The sequence below is a fragment of the Poecile atricapillus genome, chromosome 3, assembly GCF_030490865.1.
Source record: "Poecile atricapillus isolate bPoeAtr1 chromosome 3, bPoeAtr1.hap1, whole genome shotgun sequence".
NCBI classification, from domain to species: domain Eukaryota; kingdom Metazoa; phylum Chordata; class Aves; order Passeriformes; family Paridae; genus Poecile; species Poecile atricapillus.
In genome coordinates, this window is record NC_081251.1 from 51,797,815 (window position 1) to 51,819,297 (window position 21,483).

A 21,483-nucleotide genomic window follows, 5' to 3' on the forward strand; every position below is an offset into this window, starting at 1 on the left:
TTAAATGAAAGGAATGGAAGATGTGGTGATAAAGACATTATAATTTCAAACAAAAGTAGAAATTGCCAAGGGCATGTTTCTTTATGTAAATGTGAAAAAAGACACACACATCCAACAATTTTACAGGAATTTTTCAGATTAAGGTAAGAATCACATACTTGCTGGCTTTGCCTGGGCTGCAGAAGACAAAAGAAGTTAAATTGTAAAAGTTAGATACAGAAAGAAGAGAAAATATGCTTTTTCTCCCCCCATTTTTTTATCATTCAAGTATTTTATTGGATTCAGTTCTCACTTGTTCTTAGCTCCCTCTGCTTGTGCAAGGATGCACAGAATTTGAACTCCGAAAGTTACGACAGTTTGGTGTTGACTGCCAGTGATGATGAGAATGTTCTAATTCCTTGGCTGACTCTTCACAGCTTCTAGAACATTCATTATTACTTGTTTTGTTTTGTTTTTATTTTTTTTTATTTTTACTGTCAGCATTATATTAAAAAAACTATAAGGTCTTAATCACAGATAAAACCCAAAGATTTAGAGTTCAGTCCCAAAAACATTTTCTCCATAAGACTGATCCAAAGTCCTAATCCATCTGGTAATTTATCCTGATATTTGGGATCCTTTCAGAGGTCTGATTTATAGCTACACCTCATTTCATTTCAGTTCTGGCTAATGAGGGGCTGGAATAAGTAGCTAAGGAGCTGAAAGGCCTTCACCTGTCTTCACCATTGGAAAGAAAATTCTTTATGGAACAGAAGCTGCAATTATCACTCTGTTGGTTTTGCTTTGTTATCAGTTACATATTTTAAAATACTATAAAAAAATATTGCAATGCAAATGAACTACACTAGATGAGTGCTGAATAGTGTTTAATACCCCCCATCCACCTCCATAAATCAGGAGAGAATCACTTATTTTTACCTGACTTCTCAGTGGGAGTTGTCTTTTGTTGTTTAATTTTCTCCTCTGTATGGTGAAAGCAGCATTAAAATCACAACGTGTTAGCAAGGTTCATATAATTGGAAAAATATTTCTATAGGTGATATTATGCATAGGGTTCACAATGACAAAATAAATGCATGTCTTCAGCATCTCTATCTCATTATAGCACTGTAAAACAGCATGCAGGCATTATGAGTTCTGACTGCATGGTGAGATCATACTCAGAGTAAAAGTAAATTACTGTCTCAGGTGCGGGAAAACAGCCACATAACCTTCAGCGAATTTCAGGCAGGCACTCAGGTGGAAACCATCCTGTTCCTGCATCCAGTACACCTCTGCCAACAGCACCTTTCTGAGTGTCTAACAGCTTGGTATTAAACATAGCTAAGAAGTTCTTTTTAGACCCTGCCAAACCACAAACATGGGGGCGGGTATCCACATGTGTCTGCACTCTGAAGATGAAAAAGACGCCCAAGGACATAGTAGCTCACAGAGGGACACAGGGGATGGTCTGAATGCCAGCCCATACCACCTGCTACTGCACAAGCCTACCTAGACCTAGCTGGACATCTGTCACAAGACCTTGGAGCAGTCTTCAGCTTCTGCCAATCTCATGGGAAGAGCTGCCCAAGCCCACATGCTCTTGAACTGCCTGTGGACTTGCTCAGCACAATTCTCAGATGATGTGGACCTGAGTTAACATCAGCCACCAGACCTGAACTTCCTCCTCTCCAAGTAAATTGGTGGGACTGCACTTTTGAATCACTTTTCAAAGGGGTTTGTTTTACCTTCTCAATGTCCCAGTCAGGTGGAAACTGGGATGTTTATGTTCAGATTTCTACTCTACCCAGTTTGGCTGATTTTGAATTCACCCTACCTCATCCTTTTATAACCATTTTATAGCCATTTTATGTCTTTTTCCATAATTGAATTCAAGCCTCTCTCCTAACCTCCTAACAATCACACACACTACTAAACTCTTCTTAAATATGCCTAAGACACTTTCAGACTGTATTTGCTCTTTTTCCTGAAAGCAGTTTACAGCCACCTGCCTTTGGCCCCTTCCTTTCCACTAAGACCTCTGGAAGGCATCAGGTTGAAGATGACAATGACTGGGTGGAGATCAGGTTGGGCAGATATGTCTTGGTCCCTTTCTCTTGCTTGTTTGGTCTATTTCTGGAAGAAAATCAGTACTGATGTGGTCAAATTTACGGAGAGATAGAGCTCTATGGATACTGATATTTTCTGTTATTTGGAAATTAAATATATCTCTGCATTGCTATGCTTTTCATATGTTTTCTGGTGTGTGAAAATTTAATTTCTCTTAATTTGTATTAAGTTTAGGGAGTTTTTATCCCCCTTACTCAGCTATTGTTACTGTCAGTTTCTTCTGAAAGCAGTGAATCAAAAATCTCTTCTCCGTGTCTGTGATGCTTCAAATGTTTTATAGCACAACCAGTAGCTTGAAGATGCAACTTATTGAAAGTGTCTTTTTTCCTGCTGTAAAAGAGGAGTTTTTACATGTAACAGTGCATTTCACTAATTTAGAGTGGGACATGAAACTTTCTATGTACCAATACAGAAGAAAACCCAGTATGCTGACTTTAAACAAAGGCCCTGTGACACGCATTGGATTAATGACAAGTAAGAATCAAAAGGCTTCTCTTTCTTTGGATATTATCCTAACACCTTTGAACACTAAATAAGATATTTTTCCTTTCCTAATTCTGTTGAGAATATACAACAATATTTGCTTTGTAACTCTGGGATAATAAGTCTGTGGGGAAATAAGTAGGGAAATAAGTTTGTGAGTGAATGGCATATCTGATTCATTTGAAATTCAGGGTAGTGTTTCTTCTCAGAATGAATTTATTCTTGAAAATTGAGCTTGCATATGGATATACATTCATCTGGGAATGAATATAGTAATTCTTTGGTATTCATTCACCTACCTATTCTGCAGGCTAACCACACAGCAAATATTGGTCTGCTGATTCCACTGGAGAACACCCTGATACCTTCCCTGGCAGAATTATAGGGGATGGCTGCTTGGATTTTTCTCTGAGTTTCTAGCCACTGGTTGTAGCCAGAAGGGAAACTGAAGGAGTAGAATATCCAGACTTAAGGAGTTTCTATAATGGAATAAACTTCAAGACATCAGTCTTCCTAAAATAGTTCTGCTCACCACATTCAGTATGAAGAAAAGCAGGGAAATACATATGATGAGGATAATACAAATTATTTTGCCAAGAACAGAAGCAAAATTTCTAATTTTTCATATTTTTTCTTTATTTACCCTATCATGAGGAGTCTTGCAAATAAAAAATTAAGCAATTTTGAGGACATAAAGCTATAAAGAGTAAAAAAATAAATTTTATAAATATTAAAAAAAAATCCTGATTTTGAGTAAGACAAAAGTTTAAAGTTCTGAAATCTTTCATTGAAGAGAATTTATTTGCTCTGCAGGGCTCCAGTTTTGCTGCACTACAACCATTAATATTAATTTTTTTTCCCCCTGATGTACCTAATTTAAATGGAAAAAATAAGGCCATAAACATTTCTCTGTGTATTGCAGACAGTTTCAGCAGAATTACATCAGGAATGAATTTCCTTGCTTTACTTGCTTTCTCTGACATACACAAAACACTCTTTAATTTAAGCTTTTCCCTACGGGATCAATATATTTTCTGAAATTCCGTAGTATTTCAGTCATGTGATACTTCTAAGTCTGATGACAGGAGGCATAGGAAAAATGTTTTGAAGCTGCACTGAATCAAGGTTAAAAAGGAGGCCACTGTTTTGTACAGAATGAAGCTTTTATAATTCAAGCTGCTAACCCAAGAGCACTCATTGGCACACAGCAGGCACAAGCACTGTTACCACCAGTGCCTGCAGATTAATACTTCCAGTCATCAAATGAAACTCAGAACAGCCTCTCTTCTCCAAAGCAACCATTAATCACCTGAGAATAGAGATTTTATGCTAAAGGAAATGTAGAAAACATTTTCCTTTTTTTTTTTTTTTTTTTTTCCCTTCAAACACTTAAATTCCAAGGGTTTTGTGTCTGAAGTGTACTGTATTATGCCAGAGTAAAATCCCAGTCAGCCCAATATACTGGCTGTGACACAGTGCTCTGATGCTTGAGAATGCCTTACCAAGGAAATTTATTTTGTGGATGAGATTGGGCTAATTGTGCAGCAGGACTGATTTCATTTGGCAGCAAAGGTGAGCGGCCATGCCACCCATCCACGCAACCCACTTTCTGGCCACCACTGGGGCCACCAAGCTTGGTTTCCTTGGTAGGACATTCCTGCCTTGGCTGAACTCACCTAATGCCTGAATCATCCTGCTAGCTGTAACTACACAAAAAGTGACCAATGAGTTAAATAAAAAGCTTGGTTTATGTGTCTTAGAAAGAAGAAGAGAGAAATATTTTCTTCCCTGTTGACTCAAAACCAATATATCCTCACTAAATCAGATCCTCAAGGCTTCCAGTAAACTTCAAAATGTCTATGAAAATGCTTAACTTACAAGGTAGAGTATTGTACATTAGAAAAATGAATGAGAAAAATACTAAATATGTAGAAGAAGTTGATTTCTTAAAAATTAAGAAAAAGAAATGGAAAAAAACCTGCTTGCTTATCCTTGAACACATAAGGTTTAAATGATTTATTTAATCACTTATTCATGAGCACTTCAATTCAATGTGAAACTCAAAAGTGCAGCACTGCCAGCAAAGGTCAATGGGATGTGGATACTTGCTTTCCAGTCCCCACTGCCTCTGGAGTGGGGACTGTAAAACCACTCAGGAGTGGTGTAAGTTGAGCATCAATAACTGAGTTTCCTGTGATGTTATCCTCTTAGTCTTGTTAATTCATGTCAGACCCAGCTATGGATCCTTGAGTGCCTTCCTCCTCAAAAAACTTGATTTTTGAGTCTTAGTTTGAAATGGGGACCCTTTTTTCTGCTCACTGCAGCCAGTAAATGCTAACAGTTTACCCGAGTGCACAGTCAGTCCAGGGTTAGTGTTGCTATTCTTCAGCTCCTCTTACTTTTGAGTTCCTGGAAGTGCAGGCTGACTCGACTGCTGAGTGTGTACTCAATGAGATTTCAGCTTCTCCTTTTGGGTGGGACCACACTCAATGTAATAACTAATTTACTGAAAAGGTTGAGAAGGGTTAATTCCCAGTACACCCCTTTGATGTAATGCAGGGCAGTAAAGCACTCCTTCCTCACACTCTGGGAAACGGGTTTTACTAATGCTTTTTACTACACCAGTGAGAAAAGTCACAAGAACAGTCAAAAACAGTGACAGTTGGATCCTTTTAGTTAAATTTTACCCTCATTTTGTTCCTCTCCAAGACACTTGAAAAAAAAAGCAATGGCATAAAGCAAAACACCTGTGCCTAGCTCAAGGAAGTCTCCAAGTTTTGCAGACCACACATATCCTTATTAAATAGAGCTGGGTGTAAGTGGAGGTTACTTTACCAAACCTACCTGGCTTAGTCTGAGAGACAGTTTTTTCATGTTTAACACGTTCGTGCTCTGAAAATAAGAACCCCTATATTAGAAAGCTTTTTTTGTAAAATTTTTGTAAAATTTTAAAAATAAAAATTTTAAAAATAAAAGATTCTCATTATATTCTAAGAGATTACTTTGTATTACATATTCCCACTAGACTAGAGAAGAATTTTTTGATAACTATATCCCTCAAGAAACCACATTTAACTATTTTCCCTATAAAATTAATGAAAAGTCTATTTTAACTTTTTAATGTGGCTTCATTATTTTCTGTGTATTTTTAGAAATATAATAGAATTTCTAAAATTGTTAATTCCATCAAATATTAATTGTGATTGCTATCACTAATCTTCTGTATAGAAAATTTCTCCTTGATGTTTAATATAGAAATGATGGCAGCTTTTATTACAACAGAAGTGGGGGTTTCTTGTACAGAATGACAAATAAATCTTCAGTATCCTGCATAAAGAAAAATATTTCCATGTTTCTCTGTGTCCTGGATTTGGCTGGACTAGAGCTAATTTTCTTCATGTTAGCTAGTATGGGGATTCCTTTAAATATAACGTGAAGCACTAGCAGTGATGCATATTAGTCTGTATTATAATAAAATGTGTATGCAATTTTGTGCTATTTAAAAACAGTGTGCTATTTAAATCCCAACATTATGAGACAGAAAATATTTCAGGAGAATTTCAGAAATATGTTTAATTCACATTGGTAGCTCTGATGTCTAAGCTGTGCGTCAGGTGAGCGTTGCAGCAGACCAAGAAATAAATCTCTAAAACTTGAACCAGAGGCCTGGACAGAGAATTGCACAGAACCTTCCCCATCTGTGGCTCCTTTGGTTGTTTCCCCGTGTGAAGCTGCCACGGAGACAAAAAACGCAGGTGGGTCTCAGCTGAACTGGAAAATGGTTTCCATGAAAACTGGAACCTGTGAAACACCCCTGGTCCTGCATTACAGAGACAGTCATTGAAAACTGATTTCATAAGTCAAAATGTTGAGTGAGTTTGTGTTAATGAATCCCACCTTAAGCTGCTAAAACTTTGTAAAGATAAGGAAATACGTTCCTTCTGAAAGTTAAAATAACAATATTCTATATCGCCTTGGTACTTACTGTGTTCATGAGGGTTCTCTGAGGTAACTAGAAGTAAACAAAAAAGGTGTATTTTAATATTTTTGTAGCTGTGATGTAGAATTTAGTTCATTTCTTAATGATGTTTTAGACACATACAATTTCAGTGAAATCTGTATTGAAGTGTGCAGCAGTTACATTGTCTTACATACACTGTCCACCCCAGATACATAAATAGGACAATTAGGTAAGGAACACAGGTACCCTAAATTCCTCATTTAGCCAAAATTTGATACAAACACTCCTGCAATGCACCTCTTCTGAGGGCTGAGTCACCCTCACTAAATGCTGACCATATACCAAACCAAGGGAAAATACTCAGCGTCCACTAAGAAACAGGGCAAATTCAGATCATAAGGTCTCTGCTACACAAAGACAGAAGAATAATTTTAGCTTGAGTGAGGAAACAACACCTAAGGCAGTCTAAGGATGAGAGACCCTGACAATTGCACCTGCTCTATGAGGCCAATGAATTTCAGATGGATTCAGTGACACTCCAAGAAGCAGAAAGATATCTGAAAATATTAATGATTAACTTCATTAGGCTACTTCTAAACAAAGGATTTCATTGTTGCTACTTCTGAACTTTGTGCCATTTCATTTTCTTCATTTTTCTTGAAAAAAATCCCAGATGAGATAAAACTGAAAACCAAGTGGATACTTTCCATGGATGTTAAGACAACATCCCTCAGGTAAAGAGAGAGCTTGGCAGCTGTACCCAATGTCATTATTCGTTCTACAGGAGGAAGTGAAATGTCAAGACCTAGCCCTCCAGCTGGATTTTTCTTCTTGACTTTTGCTACGCAGCTGTTGTTTTCAAGTGAAAAAAGGCTCTACCACCTGCATCTCTTCTGTGTGTGAGAGAGAGTAATCCCACAGAGAGACGTGGCAGGGCAGGGGATGAGCTGCCTTTGCAGCCCCAGCAGCACAAGCAATAAAACTGCTGCTCTGGGCTCCCAGGATGTGATTCACTGAGCTCCCCAGCTCCCACTTGGGACAAAAACTGCTGTGCATGTGGGTTTCTGTTTCACTTGTTTTCCCTGCAGTATAAAATCCGCTCCCATTTTATATTCAGTCTCTAATCCAAGTTGTTGTTGTGCATTTAAGGAGCAACTGGAGATAGTACACAGGACAAAATGAAAAAAAAAAAAAAATAAAACCCAGAAAATTTTTGTGGGTAATAAAGACTACAGATAAAAAGTAGGTGTATATGCTTGCTCCAAACTGAGGAATCAGAAATAAGAAGTCCAAGGGAAAAAACGTCTTATGACAAAGCCACATTTGTTATTTTTGTGTGTAAGAATAACCTTTTTGTAAATTTAGGCTCATTTAACACCCAAAACCAATCAAAAAGTAGTTCCCTAGGCATCATAGGCTGAGGAAAATTCTATTGCTATTGAGTTTCCATGAAATATGTCAGAAATTTGTAGAGGAAATTAATTTTTAATTGTGTCAAAAGATATAGTGAGATATGGTCAGGAAATATGAATTTCAATTAGCAAAAAGGAATTTCACAGCAAATATTTAAATCAAATCTGAACATTATACCAGAGGATATTATAATAACTTACATAACTAATACAGAATATTGTATATATAACTTTCAGTAATCAACCAAAATAATCAGAACTAGGCCACATATGAACAGTGTTAATTTAAAGAATCTCTAACACTGCTGAACAAATTTTGCAAGCAAACTTTTGTAATAACATCTTTTTCTAAGATCTGCCTAAAAAAAATAAAAAAATAAATTACTCCTTAACTTTCCAGTGAAGCCAGTACTGTTATTTCCCATTGGAAAATTTCCCTTTGGTAAATATCAGCCACAGAGAATGTTTAAAACAATATGGACTCAGCTAAAGTCAGGTCCCTGAAATTTGTGAAAGTATCTCTGTTGTCTTTTTCCATCGTTTCTGTGGAGGCATTCTTTAGACAAACTTGTATAATGTCAGCATCAAGACAGATTGAACAGTGAGATTACTGCTATCTGGGCTTTGCCTGAAAGTCCAGCTTTCTTATTTCTGGCATAACACTCAGAGATATTTCTACCAGATATTTTGATGAAACAATGAAAACATTCTAAAGTTAAAAGTCTCTACAGTGTTGGTTATTCTAAAACATATCTATATTTTCTTCTATAAAAAAACTGAAATGAAATACCAAGGTGAAATTTTGACATGGTTTTTGGGCCTTAAAAATAAACCTTTATATTTTGCTAGCTGTGATTTCAGTCTGTTCAATATTAATATTATCCTTCTTGTGTGTCATTATCTCATAAAAAAATGCAACTCAAATGACTTACAGGCTAAGCAGAAAGTTAAAAAATGAAATCCCAATACCATTAGATTCATGTTTACAGTGTGACAATTATCTATACCATGAGTACCTTGTTTTTTATTCTACTTAGTGAAAACAGCAAGACAGAAGTCCAGGTCAGACTTTGTCAAATGTTTAATGATATATGTTATTTAGCCTAAAGTGTGAGAAATTAAAGGCTGCATTTGGCAGCTCTGGGAATCTCACACACTTCATGTAGTATCTTGCACTGAAAGTGCAAACAAGCATTTTTTGTTTTGGCCAGTGATAGCAAGAAGGTGTAGGGCTAAATCAGCTCTTGGTCTCATTTCAAATAGTTGTTCTGATGTCATTAGCTAACAGGACTACCTACTGGGTAAAAAAGTACTTATTGTTCACAGTGTTAGAAAAGTCAGTCTTAAGTAAGTGTTTAATCTTAATTTGTTTAACACTTAAGCTGTACAAGAGGAGGAACAAGGTCAGGTTTGAATCACATGAAAACAGTTGGATTTTTGATGAAGTATTTGAAGCTACATAAGAACTGTATTAATGAAATTATCTGGTTCTACTCTCAGCAAAAATTTGAAATGTCTTTTCTGCCATTCTAAATTAAACTTGGAAAACAGGCTTCATAGATATCTTGCTGTTTTTCATTTTAAATTTTTTTTAAGTTGCCTGCTATTCTGAAGGCCGCAAGGTTATTAACTATACATGGAGTATTTTTGTAAATTAGATTCTGATATGGGCTCAGAAATGAAATCCTGCATTTTACTGAACCATAAATTGGTAAGGCTAAAAGAAGAATGTGGTTTTTGATTATAACATTTCTGTTTTTCATCTGGATAACAGTTTTGCCATTCAGACAGCAAATACATTTCTGAGTGTGAATATTCTGTGAGAAAATAATATGTTGTGCAGGAAATAAAAGCAATGCCAGAAGTACTTGTTTTAGTTAAGAAAAACAGAATAATAACACATGCTGTAGCTGGGAAAATTCTTTCCAATTAGATAGTTACAGGTGTATTATAAATAAGAAATTTACTTTCCATTAGACAAAGAGCCTGGTTTATTTCCCATTAGAGAGAACACAGAGACTCTTTACCATGTTTTGGACTGGACATTGCATGAATACACAACACACACATAACGTTAATCTGTCACAACATTGCAGGCCATCTTCTAATGGAATTATCTAAATTTGAAATGTGCACCTTCCAGTTTATGCATCATGACAAAGGTAAAATTTGATTTCCCTATTTAATGTGAGTTCATTCTCCCTGTGTAACAAGCAAACTAACTATTTGTCCTTTAGACAAATTAGTGGACATTAGTCCTTCCAAATTTACGTTTCAAGGGCATAAGAGACAACATCATTATGAGTAATTTAAATAACACAGTTTTGGTCTAGTCCTAGTTAGGACAAGGTTTTTCAAACTGTGAAGCAACAGTATTATAAAGAAGTCAAACAGAATAAAATATATTTCTTACATGTCTCAGATAATAAATTCAGAAAAAAGGGGGTTATTAGGACTTACCACTATGTAAAGGAGCAGTTGCCTACGTTTCTGAAGCTATTGTCTGTCCTCTTTCTCATTCAAAGGAGAAGCTAAATGTTCACATAAGTTTTTTAGATTGGCAGACCTGATCTGTCATATCTGCCTGTGTCTTACTCAAGTTCTTCTGGCTAGATGAGCAGCTGGCAGACTGTGTTGCAAAGCCAGTCTACTGAGCATATGTCTTAGAAAGTGACTCAAAAACCAGATTAGCTGCAGCAGGATTCCTGAAAAGAGAATGGCTTGTGCTCATCCTCACCTCTGCTCTACATTAAAAAATTGCCTTGACGGAGTATGACCAAGAGTTACCCCATGGCTGAGTCAAAGTAAAGAAAGCAAGAGGTGTGTGGTGGTGGCATACATAGGGGAAGTTGGTATAGGATTAAAATAAAGCTCATGCTGTATGAGTCTTGTCCTCACAGGATCTCTTAATCCCCTACAACATCCATTTACATTTCTGGCTTGCTTTAAACCTAGTATTCTCCAGGATATTTGTCCAGGTTTCTGAACATTAAGGAAGTATTATACCACATTAACATGTCAAGTATGAAATGCTAAGTGATTAAGGCTGCCTGGAAAATTTATAGGGAAATAGAGACCTTGATCTTCTTACTCCTGCTCTTGGTCTAGGAATGCTCCTCTGAGTCTATGCATCTCCACAGACTGCCTTGGATCACTCTATCAGTAGTGGCTGAGGGATGATAATAGGATAAATGGTTAAGACAAACCCTCCTAAAATGCCTTGGCTTTCCCTTATCATTAATATTTAACCACTGATATTAGTGTCTGTAGGGTATTCACTTGCAACAAACTGGTTTTCCTATTGCCATTTTCCACCAAAAAAAATCTGTCAGGCTGCTCTCACAGTTCTTTCTGCCTTATTTTCATTACCAGAGCAGCCTAACCCAAGATATCTATTTGCTTTCCTAGAGTTGTCATGTTTGTGTCCTTGCTGTTTGGTTTGTTTTATACCTCAGGGCTGCATATTGAAAAATGAGCTGACTCTTGGTTTTGGAGGATTGTGATGATGTTGTCTAGAACAACTTGTTTTTTAAGGCTTATTTTTAACTGACAGTTCAAGAGTACTTTATATAACAGGGAAAACCAAAAAGTAGAAAAGAGGAGGGAAGGGAGAAACTTTATCATGATGCAAATATAATAGAAGTGGCAAAGAAGTACAGACATTTCCAACATTTTAAAATGACTTTTAATAAGAGGAATTGTTTCAACTTCAATCTGAGATGCATGCCTTTAGGAATCACCAGTAATGATCCCAATCTTTCTGTTTCCCAGTTTGTCGCTTAAACAGTAGAAATGCTCTGGGAAATGTAAGTTATTGAAACAGCAATCTTGCATGATAGCACTGAAAACTAGTCTCTTTAAAGTACTGTAAGTCCTAAAATCCCAGGAGAACAAATCTTCCATCGACAGAGCTGGAAAGAGTAAAATTTCAGTCAAATGTAGATGAGGTACATCTGCTGCATTAATGCATTTCATCTTTAGGCACGTGTGGTGAAAGACCTGAAGAGCTTCCTCTCAATATCATCCTCAGCTTCTGACGTTTTCATGTGCTGTTCCCTGAAACTGTGGGATGGGAACATACAAATGAGGGAGAGTATGCTAACGAGCTTTCACTTTTAAAAATATCAGTTTTACATTTGCATATAGCTAAGGCAAAACACAGTGGAGCTTGGGCTGTCTTTATGGCAACACGAATTATTGACTCACAAAGGCCAACTGAGTGAAATCAGGCAGACTGAAGTTTATAGGATGTTAGAATGATTTTTCAGAATATAGATGTTAGTTTATGCAAAAAACGTTCACTACTCTGTATAAAAAATTGGAGCCCAAAAGTAGCACCTCTTACTGATGTTAATATTCATTATAATTGAATCCTCAGTCATAAGGCCTGTTATTGGTGAAAGCTGGCAAACTAATCACCAGGGTCCAAATTCCATGCACATACTTTGAAAAGGGACTTAGTTGAGGTTCTTCTTATCTATGACTGAACTTTTAAAAGTATAATAATGTCTGAAAAGACATTTATATATGTTATTAAATAAATGTGAAATAATAATAATTTAGAAAAGAAAAAGATGACTATGGAAATATAGAAAAGAAGAATTTTGGAGGAGAGATTAGTTGATATAAGGGGAGGAGAACAACAAAAATGAATTAGCTTTTGAAAAAATGGACTTTTCCCAGTGTGCCACTCAAATTAACATGGTGATTAAAGCAAAGGGCTAATGACTAACTTCTAGAGGCATAACATACTGAATCATCTTTGTTCCTCATAAAATGCTGCTGATCACTGCTTTTGTTTTAATTATGACTTTGTAAAAGCACATTTTGGCAAATGATGTCTGCAGAGATAAGAAAAAGAAGGGTAGATTGACACTAGAAGAACTATTCATTCTGGAATTGCATCTGAATAGAATAGCTCTGAGCATTCATTTGCACACATCTTTGTGCAGCGCAATAAAGTAATAGTCTGTCCCATGGGGAAATTTTTAGCCAATTAAACATGTGTTATGTGGATATGCAGGTGTTCAAGCGTATTATGCTGACTGACAGGTGTGACTGTTTCTGACATGATGCCAATATATATGTGTTATACCTGACTTACAGTAACAACACAGGCCACCAATTACACAGAGCACTCTTTCTTCAGAAATCACAGCTGTTTCATAATTATTAAAACAGTAGTTTAACTGACTCCAGTTTTTGGTAGCAGGGGCTGAATGAATTACTGTTGTACTTGAACACAAGTAAGAACAATTAACATAAATTTTAATCATAACTGCTATTGAAATGCTATGGCAGGTCCATCAATATGAATCATTTTGCAGGTTTGTTGCTATATAAGACTTAAAAGAGTGTAATCTCAATTTTACCTTGAATAGATGACAAAGTTGTAACCAATAAGATTTTGGTTAAATCCTGATAAGAATAAAAGTATTGGCATTTTTTGAAAAAACATGGGTGCAAGGTAGCATCATCAGTTTTATGTGCTTTAACTGTGAGTACACTGAGTTGTTAGGTAGATAAACATAGAGACTTCACCTTACTGCTAAAATGTCTAGATTAAATATTTGCAATGGATCCTCCATCTAAGTACAGTGTGAGTGGATATTCAATCAGTTATTAAGGTCTACAAATTACTTGTTTCTTTTTCTCACTTCTCTTTCAATGTCAGATTCTTAAAAGAGAGGGAAAGTTGTTAATGAGCAATAAACAATACCAATATTCATTGATGTTTGTTTTCTGTTCTTGTTACTAAACCTAAACTCTGTTCCCTGTTATAATTGAGTGAGAAATAGAAATATCTCCAGAGAGACAAGTAATTACATTCTGACACAGATACAAGACAGATGAAACACTCTTTGCAGATGTTTATTTCTTTCCATCAGCCCTAAACTGAGACTAGGGTGAACAGTTTCAATGTAGATGCCTAACTTTAGACATCTAAATTTGCATGAGGTAAAGTTGTTTAATGATTACATTAATCTGAGTATCTAAAAAATTTTTTAAAATTTATGAATTCAGTGAGAAGTCAAGAGCTTGAGACGTTCATTCCTCTACCTTCTTATTTCTAATGGGTCATGTCTTATGTCACTGAAATATCTGCAACATGGAAAGTTCTGTCCATCACTAAACAGAGGTTGTAAAGATCATTAAGTCTCACATAACCCTGTAAAATGGACATGAACTATTTATACCCTTAACATAGTTGAGACAAGGCAAAAAGAGGTCAAGCAAATTTCATTTACCTGATGTAGTCTTTTCATATAATTTTCTTTATTTAATATAAATTATCTGTTCATCAATATTCCTTGAAAATGCTGGGGACTTGTTATTTTAGCATGGGAAATCAAAGCTCACCAGTGCATGGGTAGCCATGTATTAAATTGAAAATATCTTTAGTCAGGAGTGGATTTACATTGAAAAACATCTTGTCTGTAGTTCAAGATTCCTGTAAAGTGTTCTTCAGTGAAATCACTTTATTTAACTCATAATCTGATGCAGGATGACAATATTAACTACAGTCTGGAAGATCCTTTGGGCTCCATCTTGTGGCTGTTTCGGTCATTGTTGCCTTTAAGAGAGCTGCCTGCCTTAAGCTGGTCAAAATACTAGTAAAAGGAGCACTGCTAGTTTCAACAGCATACTAACATATGGCTGTATTTACTATTTTCTCGTATATAATATAGAATTTTTGACCCTATTTTAAGAAAATGGTTTTAAAAGCATTTATAATGGTTTGGCGTTTTTTAATCCCTTTGTTTAGGACTAAAAGATCTATTAAGAGGCTGTGTTATTGTAAAATAACATTTTGCAGTTATGGAATCAGATAATCTACTTTCTTATCCTGTGACACTTGTTGGAAAATGGAATAATGAAGCCGTGGTTCATCTTGAACCAGTGGCATCTGCAGCAGAGCAGAAATGAAATGCTACCATGACCATTTGCTTTATGATTAAGATGGCTGACTTCCAATTTTTCTGGTCAATTACAAAACTAAGCAGTTCTGAAATCCCCTTGCTTTGTTTGTTTCCAGTTTGTAAAGCATCTTGATTTTTATATATATAGAAAATGATGCTGTTGTGCCTTAGCCAGTTTGTTCCACACTCTGTATGCAGAGCAGCATTTTCCAAGTCATACAGGAATATAAGATACAAGGAGTACTAGAAGAAAATTGTTCTTTACTGAATTGAAAAAAAGATGTAGTTTGGAGCTTGAATATACATGTCTTTCCCATTTTGTCCTTTTGTTTGATTTTAGCTGCACTCAGGTTATATACATTTTTTACACCATGCTACATTTATTGAGAAAATGTCTAAATGTGATCCCACGTATTCTCCTGTCAATTGATTTTGATGAAACTTGTCACATGAATGTGATTTTCATTTTGCTTTCTAAAACTAGTGAATGAATTTAAGAGCTAGGTGTCAGAGTGTTAATGCTGAAAATCAGAATGGGAGTGTTGCTATTGACAGGCAACCAGCGCCTGCACCTCACTTCCAAGTCCTCATAATATCTGACTGTAGGCAATCTACAGAGCAGATGAGACTCACAGAGGTCTTGAATTACAAGTGCTCTCAGAAGCAAGACAGAGTTTGTTCTCTGTCTCTTCTTCATTAGCTCTAAGGAGCCTGGAGAAACCAACTCCCTGGCAGCTCAGGTTCTCAATGCACTTTCAACAAGGAGAATGTTCTTACACGTACTTGTGAGAATGAGCAACCACAGGGATCATGGCATGGCTGAATCCTGTTTGGTCCACTAGAAACACAGATGTAGAAAATCTTTACAAATCAAGGCTTCTTGACACTGGAGAGGGAACTCACTAAGCTTACTTGCTTGACTTCCCCAACTCAGTCAGTGTCCTCTATAGTCAGAAATAAATAGGCTATGGGAGGTACGAATTAAGAAATTCCACTTTATGCAGAACTAGGAAAACTTGAAGTTTTCTTTGATCTGGCTCTATTCCAAAGAAGGGATTTTTGTAACCCTCTGTAGTTACAAAACATTTTTGAAATATAAAAATACTCCTTTGGTTTATAGAAACAAAATAAATTATTAATATTACTTTAATTTAAAAATGGCCATTCAATGTGAAAAAATGCTAAAATATTTCAGCATGGTATATTTCTGTCTACTGTTTTCTGGAGATGCCCTGGAAATAATAAGATTTATATCACATCACTAGCACCTGGGTCTATTTTAATTTGTTTGACTCCTTGCTCACAGTGCTTTAAATTATTAGCAAGAGTTAAATTTTTTTGTATACTGGCAGTCAGATTTCCTCTTGGGAAATTTAGGAAGTGCCTTCCTTAAGCAAAGGTTTGCTGCCTCTTGCCCTTTTGGAATTGACAACATTTACACATTTCTGTGACAGCTTCTCTATCCCACACATGTTGAAAGAAGGCATAGCATGATGCTGGAAGGTAAAGCTGACCATTTTCTAGGACTTTGGTCACAAAGTCCTAGAGACCTAACCTTTGAAAGAGAAATAGTGAATGCCTAAATTTCATGCATTAACTGTGCCTCAAGGTTCCTGTTATTATCACCCATATTTGGAGAAATCAGCACAATATGCAGTCGTTCTCCATCTTAATTTTGTTCTTTTCTGTCTCTTGCCAGGTCCTTCAAGTCTGATTTATGCTATGCACAGAATATACCATCAACTGAACGCGTCATTCCATCTTCTTCTCTTTTATGATGGCTTGTCACTCTGTATGGCTCATTATTCTTGTTTTTCTAGATGAGAGATGTGTCTTTGAATAAGACAAAATAATTGGAGAAAACTTCATGTAGAGTACAGTGTCTGAGTGCTGTATGATTCACATGAGAAATGGTAAAGTGCTGTTTGAACAGCCCATGCTACTACCACAATATATTTTGGATAATGAGCCAGTCAATTTCGAGCACTGCCTGGCTACTTCTCTTATTCTTGCAGCTGTGCAAAAAATATTGTATCCTTAAGCAAAACCAGTGAACATTACCCTTTTTTAATGCCAGTCAGAGGAATACACATACAGCCTAGAGAAATTTCTTGTGACAACAGAATAAGCAGAAATAAATAAAACCTTATCATATTAGAAGTTAGCTAGTAACATGTAATATTTTTCATGTGGGGCCTGCAGAGAGAGGGAAGATAGATGAGAAAGCATGGCACCTAAAGCATGGCATGTTCATTTTTTGGAAGAGGCCTTACTGCTTCTCTTCAGTATTTCAGTTTACTGCATATGTACAAAAGGCAGGAACATCACTGAACCAGTTTTCCTTAGTCCCTGAAGATTTCATTTTTCTAGCATTCTTTTTCACTAGAATCACTACCTTCCTTGCTGACAATGTTTGTTATGATCTCAGAAAACCAGAGGAAGGTTTAATCCAAAAAAATAAATAAAGGGATGATACCATAAAAACAACTAAAGCTGAATTTCACTTCATACTTCCATGTTTCTGTGAAATAGGTTGGTGCTACCCAGCAGGATGAGATACAGCCTGAGCCAGGTGGTTGAAAGTAGCCTACATGTACTTGTTGCAAAATCCTTTTAACTAAGAAATCAAAGGATTTTTTTTAAGAAAAAAGAAATACAGAAAAGAAAATGAAATGGAAAAATTGATCTAACTTCAAAGATTGTTCATGAAAAATGCATTTTTCAGTAAGTTTTATTGGGGAAGATTATGGTTAAGGGGGAAGAAAATCCTAACTGGTGAAAAATGTGCACTAGGTATTTAAAACAAATTCCTTTTGTGTTCTTCTGTAAATGAATGGTCCCATAATCTGTGACAAGGATGAGAAAAGTAGCACCCTTAACAATTACCTCATTCTTTTCTTTCTATTAAGGACGTAGCAGTTCATATTTTTGAACACAACAGACATTTTGACATCTGAAAAGCAATGGCTTTAAGTGTAGCTGCCAGTTTTCTGATTCTCCCTGCTTCATGTGCTACCTTTCATGCCTCAGTTGTTGTAAATTAATCTTTGGACAAAATAGCCTGCTTGATACCTATAAAGAATGGTTGTTTTTGATAATTGAAATGAATTTTATTATTCTGTTTAAGATATGAAGTGAAATTTTGGCTTCAGTGGAGGGAATGGGAATTCTGCCACTAACATCAACACAGCCAAGATTTCACTCATGAGCTGATAAAACAGTTGAGGCTATAATTTTTTTTTTCCAATTCAGTTAACAGCTTTGTACAGGGATCATAGAAAAAAATAATAAATTAGTAGGATTGAAAATGTCTTCATGTATAGACAATAAAGGTTGGCTCCATTGTTCAATTATGTGAATCATAGAATTTCCAAATGGCAAAAGACATTCCTTATCCCCTCACCCTCTCCACCAAATCTCCCATCAATAATAAAGAACTATTTTTTTCTCATTGAATAAAAAATAAATCTCAAATAATCCTAAGAAATATATGGCTATGTTCTGAAAATGTTCCCATTGCTTTGTTTAGTGAGAAAGACAAGTTTATAAACCCAGTACCCAATAAAATTAAATAGATTAAAAGAGATACCATCTCAGTGCAAATATTTAATTGTTTATGCTGTTTGAATAAAATCAGAAAATTAGGAAGAAAAAGTTTTAACTCAGCAAATCTTATTCCAAAATACAACACTATAAATAGATATTTAGGGTCTGATAAATACATTATATTTATCTTCCAATAAAAGTAGTATTTTAGGTTCTGATTTAGGGCAGAGTTTTCCACTAATCTGTTAAAAAATCAGAGAATGACTTCAGCAAAGGTTACATGCAAGCTCCGTATATATCTGAAAAGAGGAAATCAATTGTGCCTAGAAAAGCAACTTGTGCAAAGAACAAGCAGCCAGGTCAGCATGCATGGTGCTCTGCCAGTTTTGTTCTCTGACAAATCCTAATGTAGTTACATAGGCCTTTCATTTTTCTCCCAGCCAGAATGATGAAGTGTCTGATACTGGTCTGTATTGGCCTGTTTTGAAAAGGAGCTACCAATAGTGGAAATGACAACAGTGTTATCACAGCAGGAGCAGATAAAGTTGGCTGATGGTAGCACACGAGGTGCTGTATGTCACCACAATGCTGTATATCATCACAATTGTATCTCTGAACGAAAGGAACATTTCTCACAGCAGTCACAGCCTGAAAGACCTTTCAGTCAAGGGAATAGATTGATTTACCTTTCTTCTCCCCCTCCTTTTTCACTGCAGCTGAAATAGAAACAAAAATACTGTGTTCTCAAAATTGAAGATAATAGCAGTATCAGTAAAAATAATTCAAACAAACACCTATATGAGCCTTTGTGTACATATCTCAAACCACACTTGTATTATGTCATAAAGAAATAAATTTCTTTTCCAGATGAAGGAAATTTCCTCACAGACTAGCTCTGCTATTGATGAGAGCAAATTCCAGCTCTCTACATTCTCATGTGTAACTTTAGTCATGGTCATCCTTCCTCCCAGACACTGCTAATGCGAGAGAGAGTCAGAGTGAATATTTCAAAATCAACAATGAAGGAGAAGGATAGATTGAAATGGATAAAGTGGTAAGAGGAGTATAGGAAAAGATTATGAGACATCATCAATTTAAGAGAAATGTGTGCTTTTTTGCTACAAGAAGTTTTAACATTAAAAATATGCATAAAGTAGGAAGTAAAAAAACTGCCTGAAGTTGTTTCCAAGCCTCTGACAAGTATCAAGATTTTTAAGACCTGGTTATCCAGCAATCCCACTTCCAAATCCCATAGCCTGAGTTTTGTGGGAAGGAAAATGGGGAAGAGACTGTAAGAAAACTTAAAGTTACCTTAAAGTTTAAACTAAATTTTAAAAACCTGGAATTAGTTCCTCAATGGAAGCTGTGCTGTGTGCCCAATAGTCAGTCTGTGGATACAGAATAAAAGCTCCCTAAAACTCAGCCAAGTACTCCAGTAAGACCCTGCATATATCTACAATGAGTCCTGTGAAATCATAACAAAATTTTACTAAAAGGGATGAGGTGGCTAAAATGAGAGTTACCTGCATTTACAGATGACTGCTGCAACTCTGATGGAGATGAGCCAAGTTTATTCTTAAATCCATTCAAAAATCCATGCACTACCTATTCCCCAGCCTACATTTATAGGATTGAAACTTCTAAAAATGTAGTTACAGATGTCACTTTATTTTGAAATGTCTGTTAGAAGTGGTCCTAGTAAGCTTCTGCCTTAGGCTAGCATTTGCAGGCAGAAGAAGAGAGGGGAATTAAGATTCAGAGCCCAGACTTCCCCAAAAAGGGTGTTCAGCACGTGGCTGTCAGTATGAATGGATCTGATGTCACACTGGAATTGGAAATGAAACAAGTAGAACTCTGCCCTTCATTGGAAAACGTGCCCCAGTAAAGGACAGAAATCAAGGATCATGAGGTCAGAGGAGGCTAGACACTCCCTAGTAGTTTCAAATGTTTGTATTTTGTTTGGGTGCTGATCTCTGTCTCTTCAGTGTTCTTAAAATGAGAAATTATTTTACTTCAAACTATTTGTACATTTGGATAAAATGGATCAAGAAGGAGCTGATTAAACCTCAAATTACTAAAATGCTATTTATCAATGGTCTGTGGCAAAAATATTCTGATTTCAAAGATTTTCAGTTTTCTACCACTTAATCTCCATTGAGAAGTAGATAAATTTTAGGCATCTCGAGAATGTGCTCAAAAAAAAAAGGTTTCAGACTAGAATTGTGAAAAATTGGTACAAGGTTTCTAGGATCTGGTCCTCTTTGCAATCATTTCACTTTTTTAGTTAATGTGTGTATCAAAGCTGTGCTATGCACCTTTCACAAACTGTTGTTACAGCAGATTTGGTAGTTTTTACCCCCAGAGACTGCTATAAGAGCCTCAATGGCTTTGAAAGGCATACTTTCATAGCCACTTCTGGTGTGTTGAAGTGAGCCTCAAATCAACAGAAACCCCAAATATGGAGACTCTGGGAAGGGCTTATGGGTGAATGGGCAGTGCACCTCTGGGCTCCTCCTGACTTGTGTGCTGCCAGTTTATGGGATGTCTCACTGTGCTTCTGCTCCCCAGGCAGGGCCAGGCCTTGTTTTTTTTATAGAATATATTGTTTCTATACGTAATATATGCTACTATATCCTGTTGTGACATCTGTTGGAATTTTCACCTTGGCCACAGTCTTTCCGTTGGAATGTACTGTAAATACTCCACAAATCTCATGAGACAGAGGAGGCCTCATTCTGACCACTAGCCAGTAGCATTGCTCTGGTCAAATCCTGTTACTCAAAAAGTAAAATGACAAAGAATAAATGAAAAAGAGAAGAACACCATCCTTTACATTGCTCTTTCAGAATTGAGCAATGTGTCTGAATCTGAAAAGCAGCAAAAAGATGGATAGTTTACTCAGGGAACTTGGTTTCCCGGTGATAAAAGGCCAGATTACCTACTGAATAAAGTATGGTAGCTAGGAAGGGAAGGACATGAAACAGAATGATGAACCAGAAAATGTGATGCTCCAATATAAGAGATGCTCTTGGCCATGTGCTTTTCACCCTGA

General features: G+C 36.2%; 1 protein-coding gene across 19 annotated transcripts in view; it reads right to left on the reverse strand.

Annotated features, from left to right (window-relative positions):
* TRDN (triadin) overlaps positions 1-21,483 on the reverse strand; it is a 231,918-nt gene that overhangs the window by 32,648 nt on the left and 177,787 nt on the right. For 15 of the 19 annotated variants that reach the window (XM_058835672.1, XM_058835685.1, XM_058835682.1 and 12 more), the window contains 5 exons: positions 19,118-19,147; positions 6,578-6,604; positions 5,437-5,484; positions 919-963; positions 159-176 (listed from right to left, as the gene is read on the reverse strand). In XM_058835672.1, coding sequence (XP_058691655.1) covers positions 159-176; positions 919-963; positions 5,437-5,484; positions 6,578-6,604; positions 19,118-19,147 — 168 coding nt within the window. The remainder of the gene's footprint in view (positions 1-158; positions 177-918; positions 964-5,436; positions 5,485-6,577; positions 6,605-19,117; positions 19,148-21,483) is intronic. The other 4 variants (XM_058835683.1, XM_058835676.1, XM_058835673.1 and 1 more) reach the window with 3 other exon arrangements.